Here is an 18,757-nt window from a genome sequence, read left to right on the forward strand (position 1 = left end):
TCCTCGAGAAAGCTCTCCTTTAGGCAAAACATTTATGTAGAGCGTTGCTACAGAAGGTCCAGAATCCTCAAACAACACTTAACATCGTGTAGGAAGGGTCGGGCTGCTTATGACAACCAGATGAAGTGATGAGGCGCGTCATCCTCGATCGGACGCTGGATCCAAACAACAGCCGTAAAGGACGTTCGGGGGACCGAGGTACCTGGTCGGGCTGTTGTGCGGACGAGGGGTTCCTTGGGCGCGACAGTGGACTTGAGGGGTGGGAGGACGAGGTCCCCGTTCCGAGAAGGTATGGGTGGGAGAGGTGACTGTCGTCGCTGTGACTGGTCAAGGGTTCACGGCGCTGTTCTGCCAATTTTTCTAAATATAAAGGGAGGGGCGTTAAAAAAAAAGCTACTCTGGTATTTGACGTCGTTTTGTGGGAAAGGGATAGTATTAAGGCAACTCTCTCGGAGGTTTTCAGTGCCAGTAAACAGGATGATTCACTAATTTTGACAATCACCCCTTCTTTGGCCCTGGGCAAATAGTGTCCTTGGCCTATGGATTATAAAGTCATGGTCCCTCAGAGCCTTTTTTTGGCGCCATCTGGCTTCTAGAACATTCCCAAACCTGGAAGTGGTTAGCAAAGAGGTAGCCCTGGGCACCCAGTGATGATAAATAGACTGAATTTCCACTCACCCCACAGTGGCTGGTTGGTTGACCGAGCAGGAAGACAGGCATGCATTGACTGCCCATGTCTATTTCAAAAGCCATGCTTTTCAGAGAAAACATGAAAGGGAAGAAATTAAAAAATATCGTGTGTATGTGTGTGTGTGTGTGTGTGTGTGTGCATGTGTGTGTGCAGTGATAGCTGGTAGGAGTAAACAGTATATGCTGATGTTGGAAAAGAAACCTAGCAAAGAGGAAGCCCCTCCTTACTCTTGGTGCGGCCAGCCTTCACCGCATACCTGCTCTGTGCCAAGATCCCCCAAAACGTCGTGTAGACCAACTCCTTTTGTCCTCAAGGACGACCACTTTGTAGAGGGAGAAACCGAGCTTACAGAGGAAATTGGCTGGGGGAGGTCAAGTCAAAGCCATGCTGATTGTAAAATGTGGAGCCGGAATGGAACCCCCAGTATGTTTGACTTAAAAGCTATGGAAGCACTTAATTTGTCACCCAGTGCTATCCCCAACTGAGCTGGAGCCAGTACGGGGGAAGTAGGGAGTTGTTTCCTGATTCTCTCCACTTTATTTGTTTTGTTTTTAATAATAAAAGACGAAAGCATTTAAAAGGGAGCACATTTGTTGGAAATCTCTGGGCTGCAGTATGTGTGCAGAGGATGTTGGGGTGAGGGGTGGTGGCGATGCAGGGGAGGAGCCCCTACGAGGACCAGAGTAAATAACTGCTACCATTCATTCAGTTGGCTGCACGGGGGCTCATTCTCCATATGCCTCAAGCCTTGAGTGAGGAAAACAGAAACCATTAAAACGATACACACAGACCTACGGAAAGGTGCCGGTAACCGTATCACATCAATCCCCAAGTCCCCCTAGGGGGAAGCGACAGGAGAGGAGCAGTGAGGAAGTTGGGTAGCTTCAGGGAGAATTGAACATCCATAGCCAAGGAGAAAAGGCTAAGTATAGAAAAATGTAAATGGATGGGCATATATCAGTTTATGGAATATAGCGTCACTGCTCGGAAAACGGAACTTCAGATACCTTGGCTGAAATATCAGCTATCACTACATCCTATGTATAGTCAATAGCTCAATGGTTCTTGAGTTTGCAGGTTACACTCACCTGGGAAGCCTTGCAAATCCTGATGCCCAGGCCCCATCCCAATCAGAATCTCTGTGGGTATTTTCGTTTTTTGGTTTTTGTTTTTTTTGTTTTTTGTTTTTTGTTTTAAAACTTCTGGCATCTTTTAACTTGTAGCCTGCGTTGCAAATCACTGTTTCTGGGTCAGCGTTTAATGGAGAGGCAAGCTCGTTTTTCGGTTTTTGTTAAATTGTCTTGTTGTTTTAATGAACACTTGTAATTGTCTAACAGAACCAGTCCTCATCTTGATTCTTTTTATACACTGATATCTTGCTTAATCTTTCTCTCTCTTCTCTTCCTTTCTCTCTCTGCCTCTCGGTTTCTGTCTCGGTCGCAACCGGGGTTGCAAACACTGGATTAAGAGACTGTATTTGGTGGTGAAAAGCTTTGGTGTGTCAAAGAAGCATGGGCTTAGAAAGCTCTCTACAGCCTGGTGAGAAAATAACACATCTTAATACGGTTGCATTCAATGGATGATTGCAGAGAACAGATTCGGAGGCCTCTCACGGAGCGTTTGCGATGGTGGTAAAAGTGTATTTTCACCGCGCTGACCAACTTTTACCCCTGGGTGAGTACATGCTAACTTTTATCCCTCTGCTGCCACAGGGAGAACACTACCTTTGGAGTCAGTCAGTTAATGTTCTGATCAACATCTCAACTTGGTCGGACTGTCCTTCACCCCATTTCCCCACTGGTAAAATGGGAAACATACCCTCAGAGGATTGTGAAGCCCGAGTAGAAGCACCTACCAGAGGGCTGAGGCACTCGGAGGCAGGTAAGTGCCAATATTCCCCCTTCTCTTTGCGTGCGATTTGGAAGGTGGTCGCTTTCCCTAGAGAGGCTCTCAAGGGGCAGGGGTCCTCTCTGGTTGTCACAACAGGAGCACCCAGTGGCACCTAGTGGGTAGAGATGAGGGTAGGATGTATGAGGCGCCAGGCGGTCCCCATAACACAGTGCCACCTGCCTTAAGTAGATTAAGCATCGTTAAGGGACCCATGCTGTACTACAGTTCTGGGAAAATGAAACCGCCAGAGACTGGAACAGCTAATTCTTCTGAAGCTTTCAAATATGTCACACATGCTCACATTATTTACAAAACACATGCAAATACAGACTCAAAAATAGCCAATTTCGACTGGTTGTCTTTTAGGAAGTACCCAATGCTAGCGAAGCTAGGCCACGGAGAGAAAACCATAGCACATTTGCCACCGCTAGCTGGAATGGCACGGGGGAAACTTTCTCCTCACCCTGCCCACTGGAGGGGCGTAACCACGCCCACAGTACATAGTACTTTGGGAAAGTGAATCTCTCTCTCCAAATATCATTAGAAGACTCCATCTCCCCAGAAAAGCATGACAGGGTTGTTTTGTGTGGATTACATAGAGAGAGTGACGTATTCCTGCACAGCAAATACCATAGTCTGGATAGAAGTCTGGATGGAAGTGGTAATGTAAAAAAAAAAAAAAAAAAAAAAAAAAATATATATATATATATATATATATATATATATATACACACACACACACACACACACACACACACACACACAAATGCCGCTGATAAAAGCGAGTCATTGGCAACAACCAAAGTTTATTTTTTGGGCTTTCTGAAAGTAACTCTTGAAAGGCTTTTGAAACGAGGCATATTACATTTTTTTGATGGGGAATCAAGGACAATAAAAAGTAAACATTGGGGATCTGACCCAAGAAAGCTAATCATTGCTCAGACTTCACCAATGTTCATGATGAACTAGACTCCAGGGGTCTACAAGAGTAGACATTTTTTCCAAGTTTTTATTTAAATCCCAGTTGGTTAACACATAGTGTGATATTAGTTTTAGGTGTACAATATAGCGATTCATCACTTATATACAATACCCAGTATATCATTACTAGTGCCCTCCTTAACCCATTACCCATTTAACCCATCCCAGGCCCACCTCCCTGCCAGTAACTCTCTAGTTTATTCTCTATAGGTAAAGAGTCTGTTTCCTAGTTTGCTTCTCTTTTTCACATGTTCATCTGTTTTGTTTCTTAAATCCCACTTGAGTGTAATCATGATGTTTGTCTTTCTCTTATTTTGCTTAGCATAATACTCTATAGCTCCATACACATCATTGCAAATGGCAAGATTTCATTCTTTTTGATGGCTTATATTTCACTGTATGTATGTATGTATGGGGGGTGTAATGTGAAATTTATTACATATATACATATACATGTGAGATATGTATCTCCCATCTTTATCCATCACTTGCTGGACATTTGGGCTCTCCATAATTTGGATACTGTTGATAATGCTGCTATAAACACTGAGGTTCATGTATCTCTTTGAATCAGTATTTTTGTGTCCTTTGGATAAATATTTATAGTGCAATTGCTGGATCATGGGGTAGTTCTATTTTTAAGTTTTTGAGGAACCTCCATACGGTTTTCGAGTGGCTGCACCAGTTTGCATTCCCACCAGCAATGCAAAAGGGTTCCTCTTTCTCCACATCCTCACTGACATCTGCTACCTGTGTTAATTTTAGGTACTCTGACTGGTGTGAGGTGGTATCTCATTGTGGTTTTGATTTAGGTTTCCCTGATGATGAGTGATGTTGAACGTCTTTTCATGTGTCTGTTGGTCATCTGTAGGTCTTCTTTGGGAAGATGCCTATTCATGTCTCCTGATCATTTTTTAACTGATTACTTTTTTTGGGGGGGAGGCGGGGGTGTTGAGTTTGGTAAGTCCTTTATGTATTTTGGACACTGACCCTTTATCAGATACGTCATTTGCAAATATATTCTCCCATTCTGTAGCTTGCCTTTTGTTTCCTTTGTTGTGCAGCTTTTTATCTTGATAAAGTCCCAATAGTTTATTTTTGCCTTTGTTTCTCTTGCCTCAGAGGACATATATAGTAAGAAGTTGCTACAGCCAATGTCAGGTTACTGCCCATCTTCTCCGGTGAGTAGGTATTTTTAGGAATAATTGTCAGAAAGTGACCATTTAAGTTAAAATTAAATATAAAATTCCATGTTTTGTTAAATAGAGCATTTATCCAAACTACTCCATGCCTTGAGGATTCTAAGTGATTGCTAGATAAATCACAATTGTGTGATATTATGATATATATTACAATATTAACACGTATTATGAAGTAGTCAACGTTGACAATGTTGTTTTCCAACATCCAAAAATGCAATCTTGAGGTCTGCAAACTATAGCTAGTTGAGCCATTTAAAAAAAACCAAAAAACAAAAAACGACTTCATCTTTACAGAAAAGTGATACTACAGAAAACTTCCCATCTTTAATACTGATTTAGGACAGGCTGATAGTTCCTCTGTCACCAGGTACTATTTGGGGATGGAAGAAAAAAGTTTTCCTATTCTTGTATTTTAAAATCTTTCATCTTTTATGAGCTTCCCAATTGTACACAGAACACTAACCTACCTTCACCTGTCAATGGGGAACTGTACAGTGCGTATGTATTAGTGTGCATTAAGAGAACAGAAGAAAAACCACGAGATCAACTCTAGATGGGAAAAACAAAGTTAAAAGAAATTGCAAAGTGGGAAAATGTTTGAACGTTGGCAAATGGTTAAGATCCTCAATAGTAACATGGAAAATCAATAAACACTACAAATAAGAACGAATAAAACCTTTATGAAACACGCGTAGGCAAACAAATTCATAATGTCGGAAGTACAAGCCACACGTAACAAAGACAAGTTACTTAGTGCAGAATGACTGTTGAGTGTGGGATTTAAGATTGGGGTAGCTGGAGTGCCGGGGCTGTTTTAAGGACTAAACTCTGAAAAGCCTGACACACAGTAGCTAAATAGATTATTGTAACAGACTGGCAAACACATAAAAGATGAATTCCGCCCCTTGGTGAGGGAAAATTGGTCCTCATTAAAAGAGCATAAAACTGCTGCCCTTAGTGGGTATAGCGTGGTTGTCATCTATCCTAAATGAGCATGTCTTCCCCACCCCACCCCCGACACTTCTTGTCCTTAGAAAATCCGCAGATAGAGACAGGATTCACCGCGGGATTAATTAGATTAAAAGACCCAGACAAACCGCTCTCCACCGGCACTGAGACCGGTTAAAGTAGTTTTATGTATGTCTTCACATTGGAACTCGGTAGAGCAGTAAAGTTACAACACCTAACTGTATTTCTCTCCTTGGTCACAGTTTTAGAAAACATCCTACACAACAGTGGAACACGCATACCCGTCCCCACACACACCCGTCGTCAGGAGGAAAAGGCTCCAAAGATACGCAACAGGTTAATGTTTCCTTCTGGGTGTTGGGAGTTACATTCAACTTTATATTAAAAACCATGTTTAATATAATAAACATATGCTACTTTTCTATCGGGAGAAAGCATACGTAAGGGGTATCAGAAAAGGGAAAATTGGCATTTTTCATACGAAAGAACTTCATTTCTGCTACAGTTTACATGCTTTTCCTCTCCCTCAGTCCCATTTAAGTTAGTGACAAAACCATTTAGAAATGACACCATGAGATGAACTTTATTTTAAAGCTCATAAAAGCTTCACAATATCAGTGACAAACAGAATCCACATTTCTTCCAATTTACGCCTTCACATGACAATGTGCTGTATAACAAGAGATAGAGTTGAAAGTTTTTGTTCTGCATGCTGCTAACACATTTCACTAGCTTTTGCTTTACTCATTGGATTTTTTTAATATCAAAGCAAAAAGTCATATTCTATTGGACAGAATTAGTATTAGAAAGCCCTTATGAAATCAGACTTAGTCTTGTTTATAAACATCCACACCCACACACGTGCTGAAATGGAGAGCAAAATGCAAGAAAACTACCTTGGCAGGAACAAATGCTTCAAGATTTTAATCACAGCCCTCTTGAACAAGCAGTACAGTTTATTTTCTCCAAAAGACAAAAGTCAAATTCATCCTCAGTGATGCAAATGGGAATACTGCACAGAAGCTTAGTATGAATTCACAATTCCACAGGAATCTGAGAGTTACCAAGGCAATTTTCCCTTTTAGGATCATAAAGACTACAGACTGAAGCTTTTTTCTCTTTCCATATAATACACAAAATTTCTAAACATCCTTAAAAAAGAAAATATAAATAGTCTCAGTATGTTATATAGAGTCACATACTGTGGCAGAAACATCTACTGACTGAAGGACGAAGCCGACGTAGTGTGCTCTAGTCCAAGTCCATGTTAACGGGCCTCTTCTCGTGAGGGTAACACTCCCCGTTCTGACGTGGAGGCTCGGCACCCAGATTTTCTGTGCCTTCTAAATCTTCTTCCTTTTTATCAGTATTTGGGCCATTTGGAGTTCTTTCCAGTTTGGGTGACTCGATCTTTGGTTTGGGTTGTGTTACGACGGGTTCACAGGTGTTATTCAACTCCTAAGCAAGGAAAACAAAACTGGTCATCGGGTTAACTCAGATCCATCCAGTCATTTTCAATCACTTTCATAACACACGTGAACGGGTACATTTCTACCAACTCCAATCATATACAGCTCAAGGAATTCATTTTCTCGTTACACTTGCCCAAAACTATAGCTTGAGGCCTGATCAAGAGAGAAGAGAATATTCCTGTAGGATGTGTCAGGAACTTGCAAAGTACTCCTAGATTATGTTACCTCACTTAATCCTCACAACAGTATTAGAAAGTAGGAATTATGATCCCCATCTATGTAGGAGAGAGAAGATGGTTCAGAGAGGCTGGATAATTTAACCTCACGATCAGGAAAACCAGTGAGTGAAGAGCTGGGACTCAAGTTTACAGCCCCCTGACTTCAAAGGCTCACGATTCTTTAACCTTCACTGTGTTTAAACATTCTTGCAGATGAAAAGCATTCTTTGGTTTTCTTCTCAGCTTTCTTTAAAGCCTCACACACTTGGCAAGTCCTTCCTTGATACAATACCAATCTGGATCCTTCTCCAGTGCCCGGAATCCTAACACTTTACTTTCATTTGTGCCCGCAGCACCTGACACCATCTGATACACTTCCTTCCGCACTTGTAAGCTGCGAAGCCTTCCTCGAACCAGCAGGTGGACTGTGACAGGGGCGGGGACTGCCTCTGTACACTCAGTTTAACCTGTGACCAATGGCTGCCACATGGTAGGCGCTCAACAAATGTATTTATTGAAGTAAATGAGTAATGAAGAAAAGGGAATTTTACAGAAACATAAAGTCTTCTGTATTTTGAAGTATCAACAGTGAACTAGTAAGAAATCTGGTTTCAGTCAGAATGAGGTCAAGACTGATCAAAGAAAGAATGGTCTCAAGTTCACAGGATTACAAATGGAGTCCCGAAGAGAACACAGGAGTAAACATTAGACGTTAATGCTTACCTTTATTTTTGCTTTAATTTCCTGAGCACGTACAACTGGATCCTGGTCAAGACTCTTTTTAGCCTGAGCATTCATGAGGTTGTTCATCCACTCCATCACTTCATTAACAGACTTCTCAACCTTTTTCATCTCAGACTCATCAATATGATTGTATTTCTCATCCTGAATGGAAAAAAAGCACAGTTATCCTGTGAAACGAAGTATTTAACAATAACATCTCACCTGACCCAATTTTCCATGAAGTTCAAACCTACCTCTGGTCTCAAACACAAAAACAAATGTCTCACTTAGGAAGATGTGTTCACAACGAAGGCTCCTCAACTTAGTATTAGTTTATTAAAATCTAGGTTAACTTCCTTGCGATGTATAAAAAGACTTACATTATTTCTGAAGTCCGCGGCTATCTTGGCATAGTGCTGCAGTCTCTGTCCCAGTTCTTCGAACATTTTTGGTCGTTCCTCAGCTTCTTGAAACCGAACTTTAACTGGAGTGCCAATTTTCTAAAACAAAATGTAATAAATTAGCATTTGTCTAACTGCATCTCAGAAGTCTGTAGTCTAGGGGGAGAGAAGGGCTTACCATTAATTCTTCCAACTTGTCAACATATGCTTGTTTAGCTTGGTCCTCTCCCTCTTCATAGAGCCAGTTTTCGGTCTCCGTGAGCAATCTCAAAAAATTTTGGTGATCCTGTATAGGAAACAGAAGAGAATCCGTATCAGTTGCAACTTTACTGCAAAAATTTTCACAGCCAAACAGTCATCCTCAGAAGTGTTAAACGCCAAGTAACCAATCTTACTTCTAGGAAGGCACTCTGATTAGCTGGATTCTCTTTACTGCAAAGTTATCAAGGAGCCATAAACACTACCCGTGCCATACATTTTACGTGAGGGATGAACAGTAATTCTTTGGCTTCTCTTTTACACAGGGACATCTGAGAGTTTTTGGTAAGCTGCTTACTGACTTAATGATGTATCTCAGAAGTCCAGTGTTGGACAATCTATACATTGAAATGTGGTTATGGAAGAGCAGTTCTCTTCCCGTTCTCCAAAGCAACTGGGCCTTGACTAAGTAACTTTCTATTCACTCCCACAACTACCGAATACTGAAAGGGAGATGTCAGACAAGTTGACAACAATTCAATCACTGAACCTAAATCATTTCCGAAGCAATTCATGTAATTATTTCTACTCTAGCCTGAGGAGGTCTACCCTATTTTGAGTCATCTCTCCTTCAGAATCCAAACCATCTAAGAAATTCAGGAAGTGTCGGGGCAGAGCCAAAAACCAAAAGTTTATTACAAGGTAGCTCAAGGATCTTAGAACAAAACAGACTCCTCCAAGTTTAAATTCTTGTAACTTCAGGATTAATCCCTAAACCATCCCAAATTTCTATCTAGCCAATTTTTTTCCAAGTCCCATCTTTCATAGTTGGGCTTCTGGGATTTACTCAGAGCCATACTGACTTTGGGAGCTTAAAAAAGGCTAAGGGGAATAATGTGCTCAATAAACTTTGGAACAACTGCACGAACAAGTCTTATGGGATAAAACAATGACCACAGAGCAGGCAAGGGAACCAGTCATTAAAAAAAAAAAAAAAAAAAAAAAAAAGGTCTGAGGTCTTTAAAAGCAAGGTTTTTTCCTCTTACTTATCCCTCTAGCCCCCATACCTTTAGTGTCACAGACTCTGAGTAAATGTCTGATAGGTTCTTTCTTGTGGATGATAACAACTAAAGGATCACTGGGAGAAGTTAGAATGTAAAATTGCACATCACTAACGGGCCTCTTTCCGAGACTTTGTTTATACAATTCCTATTTCAAGTTTTCCGTTTTCAAAAAGCTCGTTACATAATCTAGTAGAGATTTAAATGTCAGACTTGAGATGAAACACTTTATGAGATTATCTGAATAAAAACAGAGCGTGGGGCACCTGGGTGGCTCGGTTAGTTAAGCATCCAAGTCTTGATTTCAGCTCAGGTCATGATCTCACGGTTTGTGAGACTGAGCCCAGCATCAGGCTCTGTGCGGACAGCACGGAGCCTGCTTGGGATTCTCTCTCTCCCTCTGCTCCTCCCCATCTTGTGAGCGTGCATGTGCGCTTTCTCTCAAAATAAACTCAGAAAAAGAAAACAACAACAACGCTCTACACATACCTGCTCACATATAAATTTTTCATATGGTCCACACAACTTGTCCCTGAACTCATACACATATTCCTCCACCGCATTTTTAGCATCGTTTCTTTCCTTTTCCAATTTATCTTGCATTATCATCTTACCCTGTCAGAAAACAGAAAAGGTCAATTCCAGTCTTCTCTTATCTGTAACTAAGTTTTAACTAGACTCTGGTGTTAAAATCAACAATTATATACCCCGCCCCCAAAAGTGTTAACAGTTCTAACGTACACCTCATGAATCTTCCAATAAATCTTACAAAGTTCTTCATTTACTATATACACATAGTAGGTGGTGATTTAAAAAAAAAAAAAAAAAAAGGTAATAAATTACATAGCTTCCGCATCTCAGGTTTAATACCAAGGGGGGAAAAACCCAATCCGCTGTAATTTATTATTTTTTTTAGGTAGTTATACGATCGTCTCACATTAGGATTAATATCGGCAAGCGTGTAATGGTCACACCATTCTGCCACGGTATTTGAAATTAAGGACTATAAATTTATTTACCCACTTATGAAATATAAGTGAGGTATAATTATTAAATTTCTAAGCACAATGTTGCCATCTCAGCAAAATAAAACGGAATCTCAATTATGTTCACATATTCTAGACTACAAAGAAGCACAACGTACTTTAACAGAAATATGTAGTGTGGCCTGAAATACCAATTGTATTGTGCTCTGTGCTAGGACATACTGGCATCCAATTTCTTCCAAGAACTTGGGCAATCAATTATATACCTGGCAGAACGATCTACGGTACAGATTTCTTTCAAAAGGATGCAAAACTATAAATAAAGCTTGTTAAAAACATTAAATTGGAAAACCATTAGTTATGGACTCATCCTATTCCTAAAACTGTATAGAACTTGGGAGTATGGGAAAGAAGTGTACGTATTTATCTACTAGAAACATGGGTAACAGGGCCAAACAACTAAATACACAGCAGAATGAAAAGTATTTACCTGAAGCACTTACCTCTGTCTCAATATACATGTTAAGAAGGTCTTTCCCTAACTGCCAGACCAAGTTGGCTTCAATAGGCAGCTCAACATTCACCACCTTTATTTTGGGTTTTTTAGCTTCTGGAGGCTGGTCAACTTTCTTTTCATTTACCTTAGGGAAGGGGTAAAAAAGAAGTGGAAAAATTCTCACATAATCCTTGAAACAATGACAACAGTATCTCCCTATCATACTTCCTGATGACTTAGGCAAAGATAAAGTCCCTAAACTTTAGAAGAATGTCGAAGGCCGTCTCATTCCCACCACACATTTTACACTGGGCTGCAGTTACAAGTTAAACATGTCATACTTTCCTTCAAGAATCCACCAGAATATTTTTCTCTTTGCGTGGTAAATTTAATCTCTCCTGCTAAAGCTCTTCTTCATAGTTCTCTAATTTTTAACCCCCTTCGACAATATTTCAGACTCCCAAAGTCAAAAATATTATTAAATTGCCACATCTTTAAATAATAGTCTAGAACCTTAATAGGAACAAGATAGATTATGACCAATGCTAAGCATGTTAGGACCAATCTACTCCTGTAATATATACTTAAATCCCTGTATCCCACTATTATACCTGTTGCAATTATAATTAGCACTATACTGATGAGTGCCTTTTAAAGTTTCCTGCTGAATGCGGGGATTATATACATACACACACACCCATACATATATGTAAGTATATGTATAAGTATCCTTATTCCTATTATCTGTCTTTGAGTGATCCCACTTTTCACAAGCAACTCTGTAAGGTAAAAAGAGACAAAGAGCCTTAATACAGAAAGTGAAATGATGCAGCAAACACTAACAATTTACTGCAGTTTTTAAAAATATGTAAATACAGGGCTAAAGAAGTAAGTATCTCTCCTATTGCCTTTAATTTTCCAGGACTTTTCTGTGTTTCCATTTCTATAGGCTCCCACTAGCTGAGATGGTAAAGAACACAATTTAGGAAACTCAGCTGTAGAACAGATTAGAAAAACCAAGGGGTATAAAACATATACCCTGACTGGCTGGGATGGCCAAATAGGAAAGAATAGCCCATCGATACGGCAAACACCACCGGTGGATAATTCTGGGGAGTTAAAAAAAAAAAAAAGGTTGAAGCTCTAGGCACGTCATAGAAGAAACTGGGACTTGAGAAAGGTTCAGCGGCTTGCCTTTGCCTAAAATGATGAAGACAGAGACGGGACTAGAACTCCCGTTTCCCAGACTTATTTCCGTATTCCTGAGTCGCAGGTCTCAGTGCGGCCAGCTGCCTCACCCACAATGATCTTGCCAATCAGCCCGCAGTCCCCATGCCTTCTTCACTCTAGTGCACAGACCCCCCAACAGACTATGCATGCTCCGGGGGCACAAACCACAAGGAAAATGAGTTAGATGACATCTACACCTAGCAAAACACAGGAGTACGACAGATATTTGGGAAACGAATGGATGACAGCACATGTGTGGCAGTGGAGTCAGCATAAGACTCTCTGACAGTCCAACATTAAACCGACTACGGACTAAACCAATACATCACAAAATGGCACTCGACAAGGCACGGATGAAGAACCTCCAAAGTAGTATGTGACAGTGTTCCAGAGGGTCTGCTGCTATCAGTCCCACCTACAACTAAGAATATGAGATGGTGCCCCATGTTATGTTCCAGACAGGTACTGAGACCGTCAGCACAAGTCAGTTCATGCTCAACGCTACGTGAAGGGGAAGGATGGGGACGGCAGGGAGCTGTTGTGGCAAAGAAAGCAAAGCTGCTTCACCACCACCTCCACCACCACGCAACTCTGGAAGAGAAGGAAAAGGCGGCTTTCAGAGAGTCAGGAACTAAAGCTCATAGTAGGACCCCCCCCGCCAGGACCAATCAGGGCATGAGATTAAAAACTGGAAGCTTTTACCAAGTGTATAATGTATTTTTGCCAATGAACAATTCTAGAATTCATCGGAGGGTAAGAGAGAACCAAATCACTAATGAAAGATTAAGAATTTACATGCAACTTGCACAAAAAGTGGAAGTTCTGCAAAGCACAGAATGATCTGGAGTCACAATGGAAACTTCGCGGTATCTATCGGACCATGAATTTTAAAGGTTTGCTTATTAGAAGCTGTCATTTATTCAAGGGACACCACACAAATCATTTAGCTTCCAATACATACTGTGGAAGCATGGCAAAGCAAAATTATTTTGAGGTACGATCTGGTTGTTACCAGATCATAATTAATTTGACAGGTCACTTGAGAGGAGAAAAAAGTTTACTAGACTCCTATAGCCCGTGTATTTATCATCAGACTAATGCAAGTAAGAACTCATCACACAGCACTGGGATGTAGCTCTTTCTGCTCCTCACATTAGCAGATACGTCTGGCACCAGAGAAGACAAGAAATGCCATGCATTCATCTCTTGTTGCTCGGAACAGCAGTTCATCAAGAGAAGCTGTCATGTTTAAAGCAGGATATTCAGTTTCCTGAGTTGAGCTTGAGTACCTCTAACTCATTTTAATTGAAAAACACATAAAAAATTAACAGAAGAAAAATCCTACCCAGAATAAGATAACTTGGTGCTTGCTCTTGAAACTGCAGATTTAATGATATCATTAATGATCACATGTTGCAACATTGTCTAAAGGAATGAACTAGAAGAGTCACTCACTTTGTCAGCATCTGGGATTTTGTTTTCTTCTGAGGTAAGTTCAGGTGAAGGGGGAGACTGTGAGGTTTGTTGACCATCAGTTTGTACCTGGGGCTGTGTTCCAGCTTCACTGTTGTCTTGCTGGATATTTTTCTGAAATGAAAGCCCAGGCACAAAGGATGTAGAAAGCAGGTGTACTTGTATAAATTTAATAGGTTATAGGGCACCAAAGACAGTACACTCAATTTCTGAAGTCTTAATAAGTGGGGGAAAAAAGAGACTGGATAAAAGCAAAATAAACACATGAAAACTCCTTACAAATCTTAAACCTGTAAGAAATTCTTTCAACGATAGCAGTTAATATAGTTAAATAACCAAGTAGTAGGCATTTTGATTGATGTGATGAGTCAAGAACTCTCCTTTAAGAAACTTTCACCTAGCTTTGTACAGCTCTTAAGCTCTCAAAAGCACAAAAAGTAGGTTGACTCCAGGCCTCTCTCCCAAAAACAAGATTCCAAAACTTAAATTTCACCAGCAGCTGTGAGCATCTCAACACAGCTCCATTTCAATGAAATGAACAGTTGCATAAAATAGCCAACTATCAGTCATTCAGGGATGCATCATTTCAGCTTACAGATACCCAAGACCGCATCCGTCCCCACCTTCTTTTTGGGATCCAGCCATTTCCACCTCAGAAGATCTCAGGATAAAGAATATATGCTACATGTTAGTAGAACTCAATCCCCAATAATCAGTGCTTGCTATGCTCTTTTCCCATCTTCGGGAAAAGCCCAAAACATTCTAATTTAACTACTTTCTATCCACCCTGAAGCCTCTTAAAATTTTCTTTCAAACTCCAAGATTCTAAGGCAGACACTGAAGTATTCAAAAACAAGGCACTCATGATGTAAATATACCCAAAAGGCACTAAGAGATTGATACAACAGGTATTAGAATAATGGTATCTGTCACCAAATGGCAAAGTATATGGCGCTGGTCATTTAACTCATTATTTTGAAATTTTTCTAAATGAGAAAATGAAGGCTCAGATGTAAATGTTCTTTAAACGTTCTAGAAATGGTAACAGTGTTAACAGAGTTGTGTGGCCACAGGATACCATACTTTCTCACATGTTAACTAAAACATTACACCACCTGCCTCTTCACGTAAGCTATTTGTGATTATTATCCAAAAGTAAACTCTAACGGTTAATCTATCTTGAAGTTTCTTAAAATTCTTCTGCACTCATGCTAACAAAAGTCTAAATTAAGAACGTGAACAATAACAACTTTCTATTCTCTATGTAGATACTTCTCTTCCCTCCTCCCACAATACAGCAAGCCATGTAAACAAAAGTGCAAACCATGTGAATAAAAGCAAGTCCTGAAATACCAAAGTCAACTTCACAATTTTTAAAAATAATCCTTAATATTTGGTATATATTCCACCACATTAATTTTTTTAAGTCTTTTTTCTTAATCATCAGTCAACACCGCCTTCTCAATATGTGGTCGATGCCTTTAAAAAAATAATTCAGAGAAACTTTATGACTCTAGTTATATTGTAATGTGCCAGTTCAAATTAAGCTATATAAAATTTAATCATAAATCATCAAATTCTGGGCTGTATATTATCATCACCTAGCAATTGCTATTATCACCCTTACCCAAAATTCTAATCAAAATTAAGAAACGTGTATTTTAACCTTTCCCTACCCTTCTCCTGTAGAATTAAATCAACTATATATTCAAACACAAAGGGTGATCCAGAAACTTACCTCGGTGTCTGAGTTTTCTGCTGGTCTTTGATTTGGACACTCCATGTCTGTTTCAACAGAAGATACTTCATTCTCCTCAGTTGGGACTTTCTCCACCATAGATGCTGTAGAGATGGTGAAAATGCCATGGGTATTGACTCGCACTTTCACTTTCACTCTAGATTTTTCTCCATCTTTCTGCGCAGAAACATTCTGAACTACGAAGCGGCCTGGAACAAAAAGAAATTGGCAATTTTAGAAGTGCATCTAAATCTCCATAAAGAAGTCAAAGGCCTGGGGCGCCTGGGTGGCACAGTCAGTAAAGCGTCCGACTTCAGCCAGGTCACGATCTCGCGGTGCGTGAGTTCGAGCCCCGCGTCAGGCTCTGGGCTGATGGCTCAGAGCCTGGAGCCCGTTTCCGATTCTGTGTCTCCCTCTCTCTCTGCCCCTCCCCCGTTCATGCTCTGTCTCTCTCTGTCCCAAAATAAATAAACGTTGAAAAAAAAAAGAAGTCAAAGGCCTGAAAATACAGCTTGAAAGTATGCTAGTCCTACATCTCCCCAATTTTCTCTACCAACTGAATTAAGAATCTTTTTCACTATAAACATAAAATAAACTTAGTTATATGGTATACTTCAATGCTTTGAGATTAGTCTTAATATGCCATAAAACCTTCAAAAGCAAGGGCACTCTTGTGATTGGGTGTATTTAACATAGATATTGCACTGCTGACAAGCAGTCCCTGCCTCCTCCTACCCTGTTTCTCCAGATTGGTGGTAAGGGACAAACTAGACTGGAAAATCTGTTACCAAGTGTAAGGTAGATGGCTCTCAAGCGATATCAAGCACCAGATGCATTTTAATCCCACAGGGTCTTTAGGGAATACGGTTTTTCTGACTGAATAATCAAAACATTTCCCTAGGTCTTAAATACGAGAGGTTTTGATAACCCCTGTTTATCAAAGTCTGAAATTACTATGCAAAATACAGTAGTTCCAGAGCCATTACTCAGGGGGGGTTAAGAGTGTGGACTCTGGCCTGGGCTTGAACCCAGGCTATGTGTCCTAATTCAAGTTTTCTAACCTATGTTTCCATGGACAGAGTTGGCAAGTGATTACAGTGAGCATGTAAAACTACAGAACCAAGTGCTAAGTGTTAGCTATCATCTCCACCAATAACCTTATTCCAGAGATCACTAAACCAAAATTAAGTATTTTGAACCTCATATGTGCAAAGCACCATATGGGATTTAACAGCCCTGTATTTAAGGTGCTGTCTACACAAACACAGAAAGTTACATATTTAATTACCAGGTCAGTGAAAGATGTTGGAATTGACATTCAATAATTATCAGATCACTAGAGGTCAGGAAATAATTACCATAAGACCCATTTAAAGAAACAGCATTTACTATGGGGCATCCAAGACAAGTCACAGGAGAAAGAGAAATTCAAGACCGTTCTTTAAGTATGTCTAAGCTTTTTGGTTTTGGTGGTAACATGTTAACTTGAGGACATACTAAAAAACCTGGATTATACCCTTTGCATGATGGGGAATTAATGCATAGAATCCAACCTATCTATTAAAAGTTCAGTCTCTATTCAACACTTTCTTAGCAATAAATTCGTAAAAACTGTTTAAAAACAAAACCAAACAATCTGTGCCAGTACACTTTTAGTCTTAAATAATAAGAAAGAAGACACAACTGGTCAGGTCAGACTCCTTCAAACAACTTCATTCATACAAAAGGTATGGGGCAAGGGTGAGTCCGGAACACATCTAGCGATGCTGGCGAATTTCGCCCTCAGCCTGGGAAAGAGACATGGCCACGCAGGAAGATGTATCTGTAGCTCTCCAACAGACTTCCAGTAACTAGGAGTCAAAACAGACAGATAGTGCCCAAACCTCTCCAAGAAAAGTGTACCAAAAAAGATGTACTTTTTTCACTGGGTTCTGAGGCAGGTTTTAAGTTGGAAGTAACGTGTCATCCAGATGAAAGGTTAACAGTAAAAGTAGGTGCTGATGCTTTAATTTTTTTTTTTTTTTCAACGTTTATTTATTTTTGGGACAGAGAGAGACAGAGCATGAACGGGGGAGGGGCAGAGAGAGAGGGAGACACAGAATCGGAAACAGGCTCCAGGCTCTGAGCCATCAGCCCAGAGCCTGACGCGGGGCTCGAACTCACGGACCGCGAGATCGTGACCTGGCTGAAGTCGGACGCTTAACCGACTGCGCCACCCAGGCGCCCCGGTGCTGATGCTTTAAATAGAGACTGCATCAGGAGAGAAAAAACACTGAAGAGTCCCTAAACACAAATATGTGAAAGTAACAGTGGCACCAGCAAGTCATTTCATCTCTACTGGCCAATTTCTTCATCCATAGAAGGAAAAGATTCCTCCATCACCATTATTCTAAATCAACGATGTCTTTACGTGGAATTCTACTCCACTCGACGTCAAGAAAAATTTTTACATTTGTACACTAAGTCTTTAAAAGCATAAACACACAAAGTTAATGGCTCACCTATTTTTGCTTCTGGATATGGAACTCCTTGAGGGTCAGAATAGAAAGCTTCTAGCTCAAAAGGTCCCCTTCTCAAGAAAGTGAGAACTTTGGAGAAAGGAGCAGCATGGTTTCGACTAAATACTTCATGCACACTAGAGGAAAGGAAAAAGCATTCAGTATCGCAAACATGTAAACTTACTATGCTACACAAACTGAATAAACACTCTGAGATCTCTACCAATTCTAGCCCACCATTTATTAACACCAAAATGAGAGAAATATTTTGATCAGTTTGGTTGTTCAAAGATCCCAATAATCAGACTCTCAACTGTAAAAGTCATTTGTTAATTTTCCTTGATATTAAAATACAGTATTTGAATAGTTATCTTCTGCTACCTACCCTTCAGTATCTTCTGAATCATGGTTCCACACCAGAGATATTGGAAAAGGAACTGCATCCGTGATGGAAAATTCTCTAACTTTGAATGCTGGGGAAAGAATTGCACACTTAAAAGGAAAAAAGAAAAAGGATTATCAAGAGGCTA

At 40.2% G+C, this 18,757-nt stretch overlaps 1 protein-coding gene and 1 long non-coding RNA gene across 5 annotated transcripts in view; one reads left to right on the forward strand and one right to left on the reverse strand.

Annotated features, from left to right (window-relative positions):
- On the forward strand, positions 1-12,421 carry LOC123594372. Of its 4 annotated transcripts, XR_006710762.1 has the most exons (6): positions 2-198; positions 2,404-2,576; positions 4,687-4,743; positions 5,976-6,069; positions 7,777-7,913; positions 12,238-12,421. It is a non-coding gene; the product is annotated as an uncharacterized LOC123594372 (long non-coding RNA). The 4 variants fall into 4 exon arrangements; XR_006710754.1 differs by lacking the exons at positions 2,404-2,576; positions 12,238-12,421 and adding an exon at positions 2,281-2,369 and having other exon boundaries at positions 1-198; positions 7,777-8,681; XR_006710751.1 differs by lacking the exon at positions 12,238-12,421 and having other exon boundaries at positions 7,777-8,681.
- HSPH1 (heat shock protein family H (Hsp110) member 1) overlaps positions 6,290-18,757 on the reverse strand; it is a 25,086-nt gene continuing 12,618 nt past the window's right edge. Inside the window, exons 9-18 of the mRNA XM_045471103.1 lie at positions 18,613-18,719; positions 18,231-18,364; positions 15,730-15,938; positions 13,974-14,105; positions 11,296-11,433; positions 10,296-10,421; positions 8,726-8,833; positions 8,527-8,646; positions 8,147-8,308; positions 6,290-7,191 (exon numbers count right to left, since the gene is read on the reverse strand). Coding sequence (XP_045327059.1) covers positions 6,985-7,191; positions 8,147-8,308; positions 8,527-8,646; positions 8,726-8,833; positions 10,296-10,421; positions 11,296-11,433; positions 13,974-14,105; positions 15,730-15,938; positions 18,231-18,364; positions 18,613-18,719 — 1,443 coding nt within the window. The 3' untranslated portion in view covers positions 6,290-6,984. The remainder of the gene's footprint in view (positions 7,192-8,146; positions 8,309-8,526; positions 8,647-8,725; positions 8,834-10,295; positions 10,422-11,295; positions 11,434-13,973; positions 14,106-15,729; positions 15,939-18,230; positions 18,365-18,612; positions 18,720-18,757) is intronic.

This window comes from Leopardus geoffroyi, chromosome A1 (genome assembly GCF_018350155.1).
Source record: "Leopardus geoffroyi isolate Oge1 chromosome A1, O.geoffroyi_Oge1_pat1.0, whole genome shotgun sequence".
NCBI lineage: Eukaryota > Metazoa > Chordata > Mammalia > Carnivora > Felidae > Leopardus > Leopardus geoffroyi.